We start from the raw sequence: 17022 nt of genomic DNA, 5'->3' as shown, positions 1-17022 counted from the left end.
TTTATAAACACATTAATACTTATTGTTAGTACTAATATATTAATATTTGGAGCCTTTCTAGTAAATTCGATAAATAACAGAAGGATATAGCTCTGTGCGTATAAAACTATTCAATCTAATATATTGATGACATTAACAAGAGAATCACATTCGTGACAATCAATTCAATGTCATTCGATGACGAGTGATAAGTTCCCGCGCGATTTTGATACATGTAAATCCCGACTGGCATCACGCACAAATACTTTTAAATATCATTAACAATTTTTTCAGACAATTGTCATAAACGAATCATCCTCGCACACGTGATGCGCGGAGCGCGTACAACGAAGAATGAAAGACGCGACCTTCGATCATGATCTCACGATTCGTCTCAGCGCTATCGAGTCTCGATGGATCTAGATCGGTTGGCAAGCGCGAGTATCTTAACGATAAGAAAGGAGGCGACTTTCGGACGGTGGCGGTGGCACATACGTCGTCTGGTGGAAAGAGAGCGGATCGGCGAAGTGCTATATATCGGAGCGCAGTGTCGTCCGGCGTGTCGTCGCGCACCGTCGTCGCTTTTCCGATCGCGCGATCGCGTCGTGCGCGGGAGGATCGGTCGCGACACGCACCCCCTCGATGTTCTGAGGGTGCACAACGCGATGCATCAAAATCCTATAGAGTTTTCGCTTACTTTTAAGCTGCCTTCTGCTACTCCGAGATCAGAAAAAAACTTTTTATCATTGATATTTTGAAATACGAAGTAATTATAATAAGTGTATGTCTCTTGAACATCGAGATAGAGTTGTACGTAGAAATTTTGATTGGTGATTTTAAAAAATTGGTGGTCTCTTTTTAATCTTTCTCCGCTGCATCAGATAAGTCTAAATAGTTTGGCAAACTCAGTGAGAGTTACGACCTGATCCTGAAGACTGAGTGCATGTCCATCTCGCCAACAAACAGATCATCGCCAAGGACTACGAGAGGAGTCGTATCAACCCGCCGTCGATCTTCGTACGACACCAAGATGAATACAATGGCGAACGGTAAGACTTGCGATCATTTATTTAAGCGTGAAACTTGAGCATGATTTATAGCACCGAAGATTGGTCTCGTAATTCTTGTCGAACCGTTTCTTGTCTTACCGAACGTTCGCTTCGCTCGTCGATCTACGTCGGTGATTGGTCTTTCGGTCTCATGACTGGAATCTTTAACACATTGCAGTTATCGCTTTGAAAGACTGATTACTCTGTTTTACTTCTACGTTTTAACATGTTTACCATTATACTTTTGAATTTCTGTAATTCTGCGAGCAAAATTTCTCGGTCTTAAAAAAATTGATAATTTCCAAATATTCACAAAATACTAAAAAATTCGTTGAGATTAATATCTTTGAAGATATTAATCTCATTTTATACTCGCTTTCACTTGTATTTATTTGTCTTATTTGCGAAGAAGAACCTGTTTAATTATTCATGAGATGACATAATTTCACATCGCAACCATCTTTGCAAATGTTGTCAAGACGCATAGTTATCGCATTACATTTTTTGATCGATAAACTATTCTCAGGTAAGTAACGAGTTCTATATATATATATATATAATGTTGTAACAGAAACGAACTAGTGATTAAGATATGTGAATTAAAAGTAAGAGAAAGTATTCTTGTGAGCAAAGTGTTATGTGCATAGTGTGTGTTTTCAGCAGAATAGCAATACACCTGTTTTTCAATCAATTGTAATTTCCTGTTCTGTTTTTTAAGAGATTATCTATACTTATCTAAAACGATAATAACAGACTATGTTTAAAAATTATAAAAAATAGTCAGCATAGTTTGAAAGAAATGATAATTTTTAACAGCAAATAGGAGTCATATTTTTGAGAGAAATTGCAAAAGTTAGTTTGGTTTATAATTCTTTTGAGTAAGCATATCGCCATCGAATATTTGATGAGCTTTGTTAGCAGTTCACTATCTCAGAAGAAGATAAACTCTCATAAAACTGTTAAACTCTCATAAAAATGCTAATTATTAAATTAAGCATTTTTCCTACAATATTTTTGCTTGAAAGTTAATTTTTATATTCGTGAAAAGAGTGCAGACAATATATATATATATTTAAAAAATAAATTCTTATCGCATAACAATATTCCAATTTGTTTTAAAATAATGATACTAGATATTTTTTGTGATGAATCTCGTGTTAACACTTCAGAAGATTATATAAATGCGTTTACTCTCTTCCGCCAATTTTTCTTGACAGTGTGACTTTAAAACAAAAAAAGATGCAATTAACGTAATGCTCATAGCCGCGCAAGATACATGCTCGCATGTATACATCAATCATCAAAAGCACTTGTGATCTTACGTAACCGGCGATTCTATTTGACATTTCAGACTTGATTATGGCGCGAACTAAGCAGGGAACGTATCTTAAAGTGAATGTAAAGTTGTTCGCTGATAATCTAAACCTAATTCAAACGTGTTGATCAAGATTATATTTCGCACAATTCTCGCAGAATTTTTTCTCTCCCCTTTATTTAAATATATTTCGCAATATATCCTCCTTAATTAAATATGCTTAATATTTCTCTCTCGTTAGATAGTTGACATTACTGCGTATGTCGACAAAATTTATGTTGTGTTTATATTTGCAGACCTTAAAATAACCACGCTTATATTTAATATTGAATTATTAAATTGAAATCTAAAGAACGACATTTTCCTCGACCTCTGGATCATTTAAAGTCGCGATTGTTTAAATAAAAGTAATACTGCTCATTTACTTATATATTCAATTGCTAATGATGTCTCCGCGTTTCATCGTCGATCATTTTTTAATTCTGCTTAATATTTTAATTAAAGCGGTACGCTAATTATTTTATCTTCATCTAGAAAAATTTATCCATTCTGAGAAATTTCTTTTTCGAAAATATCTTTTTGCTTTCGCTTGTTTTTGTCAGCTACCTATCGCTTCGCGATAAAAACCGCTAGTTCATCTGATGTATTTTGTTATCATTTAATCGCGAGTTTATATCGAGGATTCTGAATGCCTCGATCGTAATTACCGCGAAAGTGTAATTAGCAACAGAAGCGATCCTACGTATAGATAAACGGTAAAATAGAGCGCATGATTTTTATCGTGCCAAGAGTTTGCAATGTGTTAGTTTCTATGAATATAAATGCTCACGCAACCTTATCTGTTTACCTAAAAAGAACCTGCATTCACTTGCAAATGAAAGCAATTCCACGATGCGCATTAAGGAGTCATTAAATATTCTTTATTTGCAACATTTAGGATTGACGCCGTGTTAATCATTTATTGACAATGTAATATCAAAATAATTTGTAAATATTAAAAATGAATTTAGTAATAAATAAAAATTAAAGTTCAAAATTTTTTAAAGTTATCAATGAAGAATTTTATTAAATTAAGATTCGCATCATTGAATGTCTTTCAGCAGAAGTTAAACGCCTTACAATGGCTTGGTCAAAGAGCGAAGGTTCTTAAAAATACATATACAATATTTCAAGCACGTGTTGTCAGAACAGTAATGAGTTAGCTAGAATGAGGTATAAGCCACGCGGGTCTGCTCGTTCGATATTCTAAGGATAGGACCTCTAGGATGGGGTGCGAGGGAATACGAGGGAAACAACAATACAAGACGAGGAGACAAAGTCGTATCGAGAAAGACAGCCAATACGGTCAGGGCCAAGACCGAATACATATGAACATATAGCATATAATTGCAACCGGAAAGCAATTAGACAAGATGGCATATAATTGCAGTCGAATTATGAAAAGACGAGTGCTAGAGCAGAATTGTGATTAGAGGGGTTGACGACGAGAGGAAACTCGGTTGCGCTGGCGCTTGCGAAAAATGAGTCATGGTCGACATCGACGGCAATGTTTGATGCTCGTCATCGTTATAAGTTGAGCAGCTTGTTTGGTAGGGGAAATTCCAGGTGCGGCTATACAAGAACAGAAGCCACGTAAAGAGAATGTGACACATATCTATGTGCTTCATTCAGCTTTGTCTTTTTTCGGAGGAAACAAAAATATTTAGTATATTAATATTTCGGATCTCGACGTGGAGAACAATTTTTGTGCGATAATTTTTATCATAATGTGCTACTGTGTTATTCCATTCCAATTAAAAGCTAATTAGTTAACGGAACAACAAAAAAAACATTAAGCTAGTCCACATATATTTTCCAAATGACATGTCATTATAATTTACGTCACGATAAATGTTCCACGAGGATGACACAAATGTTTTAGACAATCAACGATATATCGGGCGATAAAACTGTGATAAACTCGTCAAATGTAAGCTATATATCTTGTAATCAATATTTATTAAACGATAACTGTGCTACAATATTAAATTATTAAAAACTATTGCACAACAGCTGATATGATATATTCCATAACGTCAATCGTAGTAATTTGGCGAGGCAGGTTTAATTTTACGAAAACAAATATATATATGTGTTAGATAAAACTTATCTAGCGTTTGCTTAGTAAACTATGAATCATCGCGCCAGCCACGATAAAGCATTGTAGCATGCAAAGAGTCAATACTTAGTCGCCGCTGCTGGAGCGTTGAACTCTGTTCGAGTTACAGATTTTGCTCCGGTAAAGCACCCTATTTAGGTACATCCCTGCGACCGAGTTTGCCACGACTCAGGGCGCAAGTCTTCCTCTCGGTCGGTCGTACCAGGCGATTTATTCGATTCACTCGCGTTCAGAGGCTGGTCGCAAAACGGAGCAGCTAAACCCCGGCTTCTCAATTCGCGCTCTTCAATCGCGTGTTTGTCGGTGTACCGCGGTGAAAAATCTCCTCCCTGTGGAGGAATCATCTCTCGATGATCGCTCGTTGATCGACCGAGCGACCTCATCGACCAGTCTGACGAAGGAATCTGTCGTTCAGCCAGTCCAGCCGAAGATCAGCATTTTCGGAGCTGAACTCCGAAACGACTGCGCAACGCCGCCATCTTAGCGTGAGCACATTTTTTGCGAATTGGATCCACACGCAGCTCATACTGGAAGAACGTGGCAGGTTCTGAAGAACGGAAACATTCTGCGAGGCATTGCATTTCGATCCGCTGGCGACGACACCGCACTACGGATGAGCGCCACGTCGAAGAAACATCAGCGCGCAAAGTGACTTCTCGTAGGAGAGTGGCTTTTTCTTTTCCGTTTCCTAATTTGCGGGTGATCGGAACCGGGATATACTATCACGCATCAGCGGTAACGTGTACCGGCACTATGAGTAAGATGCTAGACACAAACTATCGCACCGTGTTCTCTGTACTTAGAAGTCCCGAAAAGGGTGAAGAGTTTAAACGGATCATCTGAAAGAATTGCGCAACTAAACGAAAATCGTCGTTGTCGCGTATTTTCCGCGAGGACGATCGTGCGTTCGCAAAAGTGATTTGTGTCTGGTGTTTTCTGAATAGAGAAGTCTTTTCTCCTTTCCTACGTGAGTTCCTTATCTCTGACACGTCACCGTCGACGTAATCGTTAGTGTATTAATAGATTCGTGACTCGCGAAATTCTTTGGAAAGCACTTTCTGTCAACAGCGCATAACTTACTTGTCGTATCGATCGATAGATCGGAAGAAAAACTCGCGATCTTTATTCAGATCGATCAAACGCGGTAATTTTACGTTGATAATTTTATCAATAATAACGAAGAACTCTCAGGCTTTTTCAAGAGAAAAAAGCCGGATATCAAGTGCGCGTGTGAAAAACCATCGACCTTTCTGCCGATCGAGATATCCCGACGGCAACCCCGGATACTTCTATAACCCGTAATGTATTTGCGATCGCGCCAAGGAGCAGCACAAGGGAGGCACGAGCACACAAGAGAGGCGATAGGAGCTAGTTTAGCGGCCGCGTGCGGTCGCACAGATCTCGGATCGTCGTCGTCGTCCTCGAGGGCCAAAGGCGGGACGAAGAGGAGAGTAACGGCTCGCCGTTACCGCGATTTAGCATTAGCATCGCAGCAGCCGCAACCGCGGCCGCTACCGAGCGGCTCCGCAGGCAGGGGTGCAGATTCGGACCTGGTGTGCCTGAAACGCGGCATGAGCGAAGGTGAACGGGCGGCGATCACGCCACGAATCGGCTGGCGGAAGCTCACCGATCCCGGCGACTGACACGAATCCAGGAAGTCGAGGGCAGCTCCGAAGCGATAGCACCAGCTACCGTTACTCGCTCGTCAGCATCCTCGTTCTCCTATCGCTTTTCCGACGATCGTAATCGCCCTCGAGATTCGTAGGGTAACACCTACGTCATCGTCGTCGCGTCGCTTGTGCCAGCTCGATGCCGGCCAGATGCCGGAGAACGTGCCACCGAGACCCGCCGCGAGAACTTTGAAGAGAGATCCCGAAATGGCGGGCAATCGGTGTCGGTAGCAGACGGGGTTAACGTCTTGTCCCCCAGGAGCACAACCGTTCAGAGCGATTCTCATCGCATCTCGTCGTACCGTGCAACACACCGATCGTCTTCGGCAACCACTGTCTTTCTCTTCTTCTTCCCCTTCGTGTCTCTACGTCCCGGCTGAACTTTCGGTCACGTAGAAGTGACGAAACTCTGTCACGTTTCCCTGAAGCGAGGAGTTGTCACATAGACAATAATTCTTTAGACGTTAAGGCTAGTGCTTAAAATAATATGTAGTAGTGAAAATAATAGGTAGCGTGTGGGAGGAAGGTCGAGGGAAAGTTCGTAAATTGCAATCTGCACTTTCCATAATTCTCACCGGTCAAGGACGAGGAAAAAAAGAGAGAGAGAAAGAGAAAAGGAGAGAATATACCAGAGAAAGTGACGGAAGTGGAAGGAAGAGCAACGTGAAGGAATTTTCGTCTTTTCGAGTGTTTAATTTTCTAACATTTTCTTTTTTTATCACGTTTTTCGATCGATTCGTAATTTTCTCAACCACGAGTATGCCGCCCACGCCGAGCAAGTTAAACCTGAGCTTCGCCAGAAATGCTTACAGCGTCTTTGGTGGTCGCAACGCGACTATTGCGAACGAGCATCAACGTGAGCAAAAAACGGAACTGTTGGAGGGTAAGAAACAGGGAATTCGTTCACACAATCGCATTTTGCGGTCGTTGATACCGCTGACATTAAATAAACACGTTAGCACGTTCAACTTTGTTATTTTTTACGCGACTATCCTTGGCGATGACTGTACAATTTCCTCGTCCTCTCTCGTTCTCCGTAATTTTATACGATATCGAGACTATAAAGGCCACTCGGCAATGTTGTTATCGTCAGAAACACGTTTTACACGCGCCCACTGTACCGTGTCTTTGATAACAAGTAAAAGATTCTTACGAAACGTGAAAAAATGAGAAAATATCAGTCTAATAAAATCCGCGATTGATGAACACGCGAACGTTCGTAAATCGATGCGCGAATGGCAGCTCGTTGTAATCCTGTTGGCGTTATTTCAGGTACTAGGACCAATGGTCTTCAACATTTAAAGAATGGAGTGGATTATATTAATCCCGGCGAGGAGGACCAGATGGAAATTTATGGGTAAGTACTGCTCGCACGTTAGGTCACGTAATCGTAAGTGAAATCTTCTTCATTGCGCGTAACCCACTTAATCTCCCCTCATCATGGTTACAGCTATACACGGAGTCGCGTATGGACTGTTATTATATGGTTCTTGATTATCATCACCGGAGGCCTTTTGAGGTTGATTTTCCATTGGGTGCCACATCTGATGCTCCAAGCCACTCATTCTGAATGCTCCCTGGAAGAAGCGGAAACCGTTTTGTTAATCGAAAGATTTCAAGGAAAACACACAAGTTACTACGTGAAAAAATTGAGAGTCTTGACCGCTCGGGAAATTATGTCAGTAATATTCCTCGCATTTATAATTCAACATCAACGAAATCGCGATGCTAACAATTTTTATTTTGTTCCACAGTAATAAATCCTTTAATGAAGAATCTCTAATTGATGAAGCATGGGACGGCAGTACACTAACAATCAAGGAAGAGAAGGAAACCTATCCGATGTTGTCCATACATCTTTGCGGCGGTCAGTTTAAACGTAAGTAAATGCTAACTAATTTAAGAAAGAGAAAGAGAAACTTGTGCGTTTTTTCAATATAATTAACGTAGAGATATTTTCAGAGGTGCCATCCATCACCACCTTCAACTGCAAAAAGTTGACTTATGTCTGGGACCAGGAGAGATCCGAGTTTTTGAAACTGTGCGGCCTCGACACCGATGTTTTGACGTCCACGTTACATCAAGCGCAAGGTCTTGATTCTCAGGAGCAGTATATGAGGTAAAAATCGAATCAATTTCTTAACTAGAATACTGCGTCATAATTATAATACTGCATATAATTATAACTATTTGTATACAGTACAATTAATTAATTAATTGACAATTTATGTCAACAGACGTAATGTCTACGGTAATAACGAGATCGTGATTCCCGTAAAAAGCATATTCACGCTATTCTGCCTCGAGGTGCTTAATCCGTTCTACGTCTTCCAACTATTCAGCTTTTGTCTGTGGATCGCGGACGATTATTATTACTATGCCATGGTCATTCTCGGAATGTCAACCTTCGGTATCGTAATGGCAATTTTCCAGACTCGACGAGTGAGCCATTCTTCTTTAATGTCTTGCTTATTATTTAACAATATTTTTATAGCCTCAATCTAATGGCGATGAAAATAATCTAATTCATTCACTATTCTTAGAATCAGCAAAACTTACGCTCGACAGTGCACTCGTCCGACGTGGCTACCGTCATGCGTGATCGCACAACTGGCCAAACAGCGACGGTTCCGGCTGAACGTTTAGTTCCTGGAGACGTCTTGGTCATCCCTTCTCACGGATGCCTGATGCCATGCGACGCCGTCTTGCTGACAGGCAATTGTATACTCAACGAGTCTATGTTGACAGGAGAATCCGTGCCCGTCACGAAGACACCAGTTCCTTCATCCAACGATGTGATATATGATACCAAAGAACACGCTAGGCATACTCTCTTCTGCGGAACCAGAATTATTCAGACAAGATATTATGGCAGCGAAAAAGTATGTTTAACTTTAAAATATTCTTTCTTCTTATTTCTGTAAATTTATATAAATATTTAAACATATAATCAATCTATATTATATTATAATAAAATTTATATAAACTTTTGTATATAAATATTATTATAATATTTATATAAATATTTATATAAAAATAATTAAACATCGCGTATGTTTCGTTAGGTATTGGCGGTAGTTATTAGGACGGGTTTCAACACCAGCAAAGGCGGCCTGGTGCGATCCATCATGTATCCTCCGCCTGTAGATTTCAAGTTCGAGCAAGACTCGTACAAGTTTGTCACACTGTTGGCGTGCGTAGCTAGTATCGGCGTCGTTTATACTATCGTAACGAAAATTATGAGAGGCGTTCATAGCAGTCATATCGCTCTGGAAGCGTTAGATCTCATTACTATCGTGGTACCGCCAGCGTTACCAGCTGCCATGACAGTCGGACGTCTCGTAGCGCAACGTAGATTGAAAAATAAAAAGATATACTGCACGAGTCCGAGAACGATCAACGTGTCCGGCTCCATCGATTGCATTTGCTTCGACAAAACTGGAACGTTGACCGAGGACGGCCTGGATATGTGGGGCGTAGTGACTGTTTCGGACAGAAAATTCCTGTTGCCAGTCAAGGACATTACTAGTCTGCCGTTGTCCGAGGTTCTTATCGGGATGGTCACGTGCCACGGAATCACTATAATCGATAATCAATTGGTAGGAGATCCGCTTGATCTGAAAATGTTCGAATCCACCGGATGGTCTCTGGAGGAACCCGACGTATCTGACACATCCAAGTTCTCCATGCTTTTCCCGACGATCGTCAAGCCGGCGAAGAATTCAAAGCTTCTCAAAAGATTGCCAAGCGATTTAGGCGGTAAACTCAGTCGGCAGAATTCCGTGTCTTCCGATGTGGTCGACGCTATCTCCCTCACCAATCTCCACGACGCTGGATTCGGTGATTCCACCACAGAACTTGGCGAGCAGGGATTGGAGGTGGGCATCGTTCGGCAGTTTCCCTTCACATCCAGTCTTCAGAGGATGAGCGTAATTACCAGGACACTGGGCGCTAATCATTATGATCTGTATTGCAAGGGCAGTCCGGAAATGATTCTTAGTCTCTCGAAAGCAGAATCTAGTGAGTTTTTATGATCATATTTTTTTTCTATGAGTTTTAATTTTGCAATAAATGATATCTTTTTTGTTTTCTTTTGCAGTTCCTTCGGATTTTGCTGCTGTTTTGCAGGAATATACATCCGAAGGTTATCGAGTTATTGCCATTGCGCACAAGTCTCTAAACCGTCTTCCGTACGCCAAGGTGCAACGTATAAATCGTGAGGCTGCCGAGAGCGATTTGACCTTCCTTGCGCTTATAATTATGGAGAACCGACTAAAACCGGAGACCTCGCCAGTCATCGCCGAGCTGAATACTGCCTGTATCAAAACAGTCATGGTGACGGGCGACAATATATTGACCGCCCTCTCAGTAGCCAGGGATTGCGATATAGTGAAACCGGGTACACCGGTAATCGCTGTCTTAACCATCCAGCAGAATCTGCTAAAGCCACAAATTTACTTCACGAAGAGCGATAGTCAACCGTCGCCGATGTCGCCGAATGGTCAGGCCGATCTTAGCGAGATGACTGATCTGAACAGCGTGGTTAGCTTGGAAACCGTCGAGAGCGGCTCTTTTGGCAACACTAAGCTGGAGAACGATATAAATTATCTCTCAGACGAGTAAGTATCTCTCTTTTCTAGTTTTGCGAGTTTAAATTTATTAGAATAAAAAGATAATATTATAGAGATAATTTAACGATAGCAGTGTAAAAATTAAAACATCTGATAAAATATTAAAATATATATATCTATATGAGAAAAAAATAAAATACAATAGATGTCAGTTAACCGAATCTGCAAATATATTTACTTTTTCGTTGTAATGTTAGCACAAACACGTCTCGAATTTTTGATTATTTGTTTGTCTACTTGTGACCTGTCTACTAACAAATCTTGGTGTTTCGCTCGACCTAATAATAATCGCGATTGATAATATTATGTTTCTTTTTCTATTCATAACCGTTTACTTCAAATAAATCCATCCCTACAATATATTTGGCATACATACAAAAAATTTAGAAAAATATACAAAAGAATCTAAAATTATATTTTATGAGAGCTATATTAATTCCCTCCTGTGTTAAAAATATATATTATATATATATAATATAATTTATATTACTAATATGTTATAATATATATTCACATGTTATATATATTCACATATATATATATTTATATTTATATATTATTCTATTATTATATAATTACATTATTATATTCTATATATAATAATATTATATAAAAATTATATAATATTATATATTTTTTATATTATTTTTAAACTTGATTAATATTTTTGACAGTGATCAGCTGATATCTGTCAAAAATATTAACCGAGTTTAAAGTAACTAATTTTTATAAAAAAGTATTAATAAATCTTTTCGTCAATAAAATCGTAATTAATCTCGATGTTGTGATTATTTCGATTATCAAAAGATTCTTGTAGAAAATTCTATTTTTTTGTTCGCACTTTCTGTTGAAAATTTAAATACTAAATTTTTATGCATTGCATATTTAATTGATATATATTTCTTTTCATGCGTTGTGTGCAATGCATGCATAAAAATATGTGAATTAGTTATGCATAAAAATTCATTATGTAAATCATTAACAGAGAACAAAAAAATAGAATTTTCTATAAGAATCTTTCGATCAAAATATCTGTGCTTCCATTAGATTCGCGCGTTTGTACACATCTATCACGCTGCACGTCTCGCGCGAGACTGACTGTAAGACTCTCTGACCAGCGGGTCGCCAAGTACACCCCACACATCCACCACGCTGCGCGCTTCGCGCGAGACTGATCGTCAGTCTCGCAATCGCAATACCTCAAAAATCAGTCTCGCTCGCGACGCGCAGCGTGGCGGACGTATCGGTTGCACTTAGCGATACCGCTGCTCAGAATTTTGCGATTAGTCTCGCGCGAGATGTGCAGCGTGCTGAATAAAGTAATCGTGGATGAACTATTATAACATATTTTATTTAAAACATATTAACATTTTAATTTTTATAACATATTATTATTTTAAAATTTAATCAGCAAATTAACGCTTTAATCAAATGATATCTGTCAAAAGATATTAATAAAGCGTTAATTTGCTACTTAAGTATTAAAATAATATTATGTTAAAAAAATTAAAATAGTAACATGTTGTAAACAATATGTTATAATCCTTTATCCGCGATTATATATAATATTTTTTTATAGATATCAGCTGATAATTGCCAAAAATATTAATCGAGTTTAAAGTATTATAACATATTATTTAAAACATATTTTATTTTAAACAAACTGTTGAACTGTTAATTATCGTCATGACAGCCTCTCGATGCTACGAATATAACGCACGACGCGAATCGAGATAGCAAGTATTGTTGCTTCTTTTCCACGACAACTATCGCGGAAAAGAGGCAACAATAGTTGCAAGAATCGACTTAACATGTTATTTTTAGAAAGGGATATATATATATATATATATATAATGTTTGATAATTGCAGGGTTCAATATTCTAAGAACAAATATGTGTTTGCATTGACGGGGAAAACGTGGGCTTTGATAAGACAGTACTATCCGGAACTGATACCCAAAATAGTCACCCGTGGTGCCATATTCGCCAGAATGTCGCCTGACCAGAAACAACAACTCGTTCAAGAATTACAATCCTTAGGCTATTACGTTGGTAAGTGCAAATGTACAACATCGCGTTTTAAAATACAATATATCTTTAAAGTGATCAATAAATGTGATGAATCATGCTTAATCGATCTGACAAAAGATTTTCTCTTTTTGTACAGCCATGGTCGGGGACGGAGCTAATGATTGCGGCGCCTTAAAAGCGGCGCACACCGGAATCTCCTTATCGGACACGGAATCCTCCGTCGCCTCGCCCTTTACCAGCCGTGAGACCAACATTTCCTGCGTTCTGACAGTGATACGCGAAGGTCGTGCCGCACTGGTAACGTCCTTTGGCATCTTCAAGTACATGGCCGCCTACTCGCTCACACAGTTTATCTCAGTGATGCTTCTCTACAGTATCGAGTCCAATCTAACCGATATCGAATTTTTGTACATCGATCTCTTCATCATCTCATTATTTGCTTTCTTCTTTGGCCGCACCGAGGCTTACGAGGGCCCAATGGTGAAAATGGCACCGCTTAACAGCCTCATCAGCACGTCGCCGATACTCAGTCTCATCACCCAGCTCTTGATCGTCGCGATCTTCCAATACACGAGCATCTGGCATCTACAGCAGATGTCTTGGTTCGTGCCGTTCAATGTGACAGCAGCCGAGGACAAGGACAACGTAGGCTGTTTGGAGAATTACACGATCTTCATCGTCAGTTCCATGCAGTACATCATTCTGGCCATGGCGTTCTCCAAAGGACCACCGTATAGAAAGTCGCTTTTCACCAATTACGGTCTACTCACTTCCTTCGTTTTTCTAAGTCTATTTTCCATCTACCTCGCGATATGTCCCTTTCAGTGGCTGATTGATTTATTCAAGCTTGTGCTGCCGAATGATTTGAGCTTCCGCTTCATTCTGGTTGGTTACGGCATGGTGAATTTTGTGATCGCGATCTTAGTCGAGTATCTCTTTGTGGAGTACCTTGTGTTCGGCAAGTTGCGCTACCGTTGGCACGATATAGATAAATCGCGGCGGAAGTTTCTGGCGATCGAGCGGGACATAGCGCGTGACCTCAAGTGGCCGCCGATCTCTCAGGAGCCGCTACCGGAAGCCGCACCGAATGTACTAATCCGGCAGAATGTCACTGAGATCAAGATTGAAAAACGGATCACCGAATCGTGCCTTCCCGGCGATACTAGTTTTATGAACAGCTCGCCGCCGATCTGCGCCAGTTTCAAGCATTTCGGCTCCGCTCGCGAGGTCACTCTCAATCCCCGGTCCCTCTTCGACGATTGCCGGAACACGGTGTCGATGCAAACGGTGCCGTGTTTTGAGGACAAGGACTCGTCGCCAAGGCCATCGAACGCGGAATCCATCACGAAACGACGGCACAACTCGGAATCGGAGAACGGCATCAATCGTTACGAGAAGCCCTACATGACTCACAATACCAATCCCATTGCTACGCTTCCCAGAAATCCCAACACGACGCTTCAGCCACAGAAGTTGAGAGACTTCAAGGACGTCCTGGTGCACCAGAGCGACGATCGAGTGTCGGCCAATACTCAAAATGTGCTCGAATTGGATATTCTGCCGTCCTGAGGACCGAAGCATTCGAAAGATCGTTCAAGAGGTAGTTGAGTACCGATAAAACGGCTAATTGATGCAGAGTATTATTTTGACGCATATATTCTCGCAATATAAAGCGCAATCTCCATTGCCGATTGACGTATTTAGAATATCACAGCTTGATAATTGTGATTGAAAAGAATCACATAATTTGACAAGCCTGATCCAGCAGCAACTTTGCGAGATTTGAATACCGGATAGTATTGCAATCTACATCCCCGTTAAGCTCTCTTTCTATCCGGTGCTCGTGATATCCAGAACGCGTTTTTGATATCAACCACGATATCGTTAACGATTAGTAGATTCTACGGCGCTCGGCTCGATTTCCGTCATTGATCAGGCGAATTCTGAATTGATGCATTTAATCTGTCGCGGTATCCATGATTAGGATAATTAACGACACTACTTAAGTCACATGAGTGATACGAATAAGCCGAACGTTAGAATAGCATATTAAAGCTGTTTGCTCATTACCGATCTCTAGCTAATTAATTCATCTCATTATTCTTTTTCCTTTACGAAGCACTGTCTTTCTTTTAGAAATAACTAATATTTAACGTGTAATTTATATATATATACATATAGATAAGCATTTTATAACTTCCTAACCATTCTAGCTTCGGCTTATTTATATTTATCGAAACTCAAACCAGGGTCCCTTTTGACCCAGCTCTCCTTTGTCCTCGTCCTCCCCCTCATTAGTATTCGAGAGAGCAAAACTCTCGAGAAAGTATTATTCTTATTTATATTAGAAAAAAATTTTTAGCGAGAAATTATATATTGATTCCGCGCAACAGAGATTTCTCTCGTAACAGAGCGCAGCTATTTATATTTCTAGGACACACGTAGATAACACTGTTCAACAAAAAAAAAACACCGGTACGAGACAAATCATTTCTTATAGTCTAAAATTTTTAGACGCTGAACACGAATCTGGTTTCCAAATTGCTCCATCACGTCACAATTTTAAGAAATTTGCAATTAAAGTTGCAAAAAAGGGCTATTTTCACGAACTTCGTCATATTATAGCTACAATATGTGACGTGCTGGAAAAGTTTTCTTACAATCAAAATAAAGTATATTGTTAGGACTTTCGACCCTCAAAAAAGGAATTTTTAGTATTAGTTGTTAATTCATCATTAACGATTTACCAAGTAGCTTTTAAGTATGTTTATTTAAATTTAAGGTTTTCTTAGGTCGCTGTATACAAATCCAATGTCAAAATTGTCAAATTCAAAATGAAGAACTTAATATAATATCTATATAATCTTACATAATCTTACATATTGTTAATATAATATGTTAAAAAATGTTTAGATGCAATCTAAATATTTTTTAAGTTTTGTCATTCGTCATATTGAATTCATCATTTTAAATTTTGACATTGGATACGTATTCAGCGATCTAAAAAAACCTTAAATTTAAATAAACATACTTAACAGCTACTTGATAAATCGTTAATGACGAGTCACAGCTAACTTTATAATTACCGCAATACACTTTATATTTAACCATGGATATCTTATTAAGCATAACCGACACCGAAAATTCCTTTTGAGAATTGAAAGTCCTAACAATATACTTTATTTTGATTGCAAGAAAACTTCTCTAGCACGTCACATATTGTAGCTATAATATGACAAAGTTCGTGAAAATAGCCTTTTTTACAACTTTAATTGCAAATTTCTTAAAATTGTGACGTGATGGAGCAATTTGGAAATCAGATTTGTGTTCAACGTCCAAAAACCTATAAGAAACGACTAGTCTCGTTCCGGTGTTCGAAAAAAGTCATTTTTTGTTGAACAGTGTAATTATAACAATAATGTTTATCACAGGATTTTAGAGCAAAGCGAGAATTTCGAATGCAACTCGGCGTTTTTTTTTTCATTTGCAATTCGAATGAATACTTAAGCGAGAACTCGCGACTTAATTCTTCACATTGTGTTTAGCTAGGATGAAACTTTAGCATTAACTACCTGGAGCCACTATTCTCCCCGAACATCGTTTCTCGATGCATTTTCTAATCCCCGAAATTTTTAGTCGTGCTTCTACAGAGCAACATGATTAATAATCAATTATAGCGCGTGTACGTAAGTACATACACACACTCCTTTTGCATTTTACGGAACAATGAAATTCGACAGGCAATTACGAATAATGATTGCGACTTATGATAAAAATTAATTCGTTGTTGTTGTTATCATTCATTTAAAAAATCATTCCACGACGAAATATTTGATTATTGAATAATATGTAATGATGTGGAAAATATGTAATGATGCGAAGGGATCAGAGGCTACCGGAGAGTGTGTATTACGTATTAGATTTAATGATAGAATTATCTCTTAAATACTTTGCGATGTTAAAATAGGCCAAAGCGATACTGATAAGCTAAACGCATTATCATCGTCGGAGCGGATACGTATTGATTTTATTAAATACTTATATCAAAGTAAATGTGTACTTATGAAATACGCAACGGAAATATAGATACTTAATGCGTAAACGCGTTGATTTCGCAACGCTGTTAGTTTGTGTTGAAAAGTAGCGGTTGTCAAATGAAATATGTTTTTAATGTAAATACTGTTTACTC

The 17022-nt window shown here is 39.0% G+C and overlaps 1 protein-coding gene across 2 annotated transcripts; it reads left to right on the top strand.

Moving 5' to 3' along the window:
- Nucleotides 1–109: 109 nt before the first annotated feature.
- Anne (polyamine-transporting ATPase anne boleyn) lies at nucleotides 110–17010 on the top strand. Of its 2 annotated transcripts, none has more exons than XM_083036660.1 (11): nucleotides 110–1028; nucleotides 7444–7528; nucleotides 7622–7849; nucleotides 7926–8050; nucleotides 8134–8290; nucleotides 8409–8613; nucleotides 8715–9053; nucleotides 9237–10191; nucleotides 10271–10790; nucleotides 12673–12854; nucleotides 12970–17010. In XM_083036660.1, exons 1-11 carry the CDS (start codon nucleotides 923–925, stop codon nucleotides 14400–14402), a joined length of 4335 nt encoding a protein of 1444 aa, XP_082892786.1. In that variant the 5' UTR covers nucleotides 110–922; the 3' UTR covers nucleotides 14403–17010. The 2 variants fall into 2 exon arrangements, with proteins under 2 accessions (XP_082892786.1, XP_082892785.1); XM_083036659.1 differs by lacking the exon at nucleotides 110–1028 and adding an exon at nucleotides 6922–7054.
- Nucleotides 17011–17022: the final 12 nt, after the last annotated feature.

This window comes from Prenolepis imparis, unplaced genomic scaffold, assembly GCF_030444845.1.
Source record: "Prenolepis imparis isolate NDT839.2.m4 unplaced genomic scaffold, iyPreImpa1.0 SCAF_4, whole genome shotgun sequence".
Taxonomy (NCBI): domain Eukaryota; kingdom Metazoa; phylum Arthropoda; class Insecta; order Hymenoptera; family Formicidae; genus Prenolepis; species Prenolepis imparis.
The sequence above is the reverse complement of the archived record's forward strand: the minus strand, read 5'-3'. Positions and strand labels throughout refer to the sequence as shown.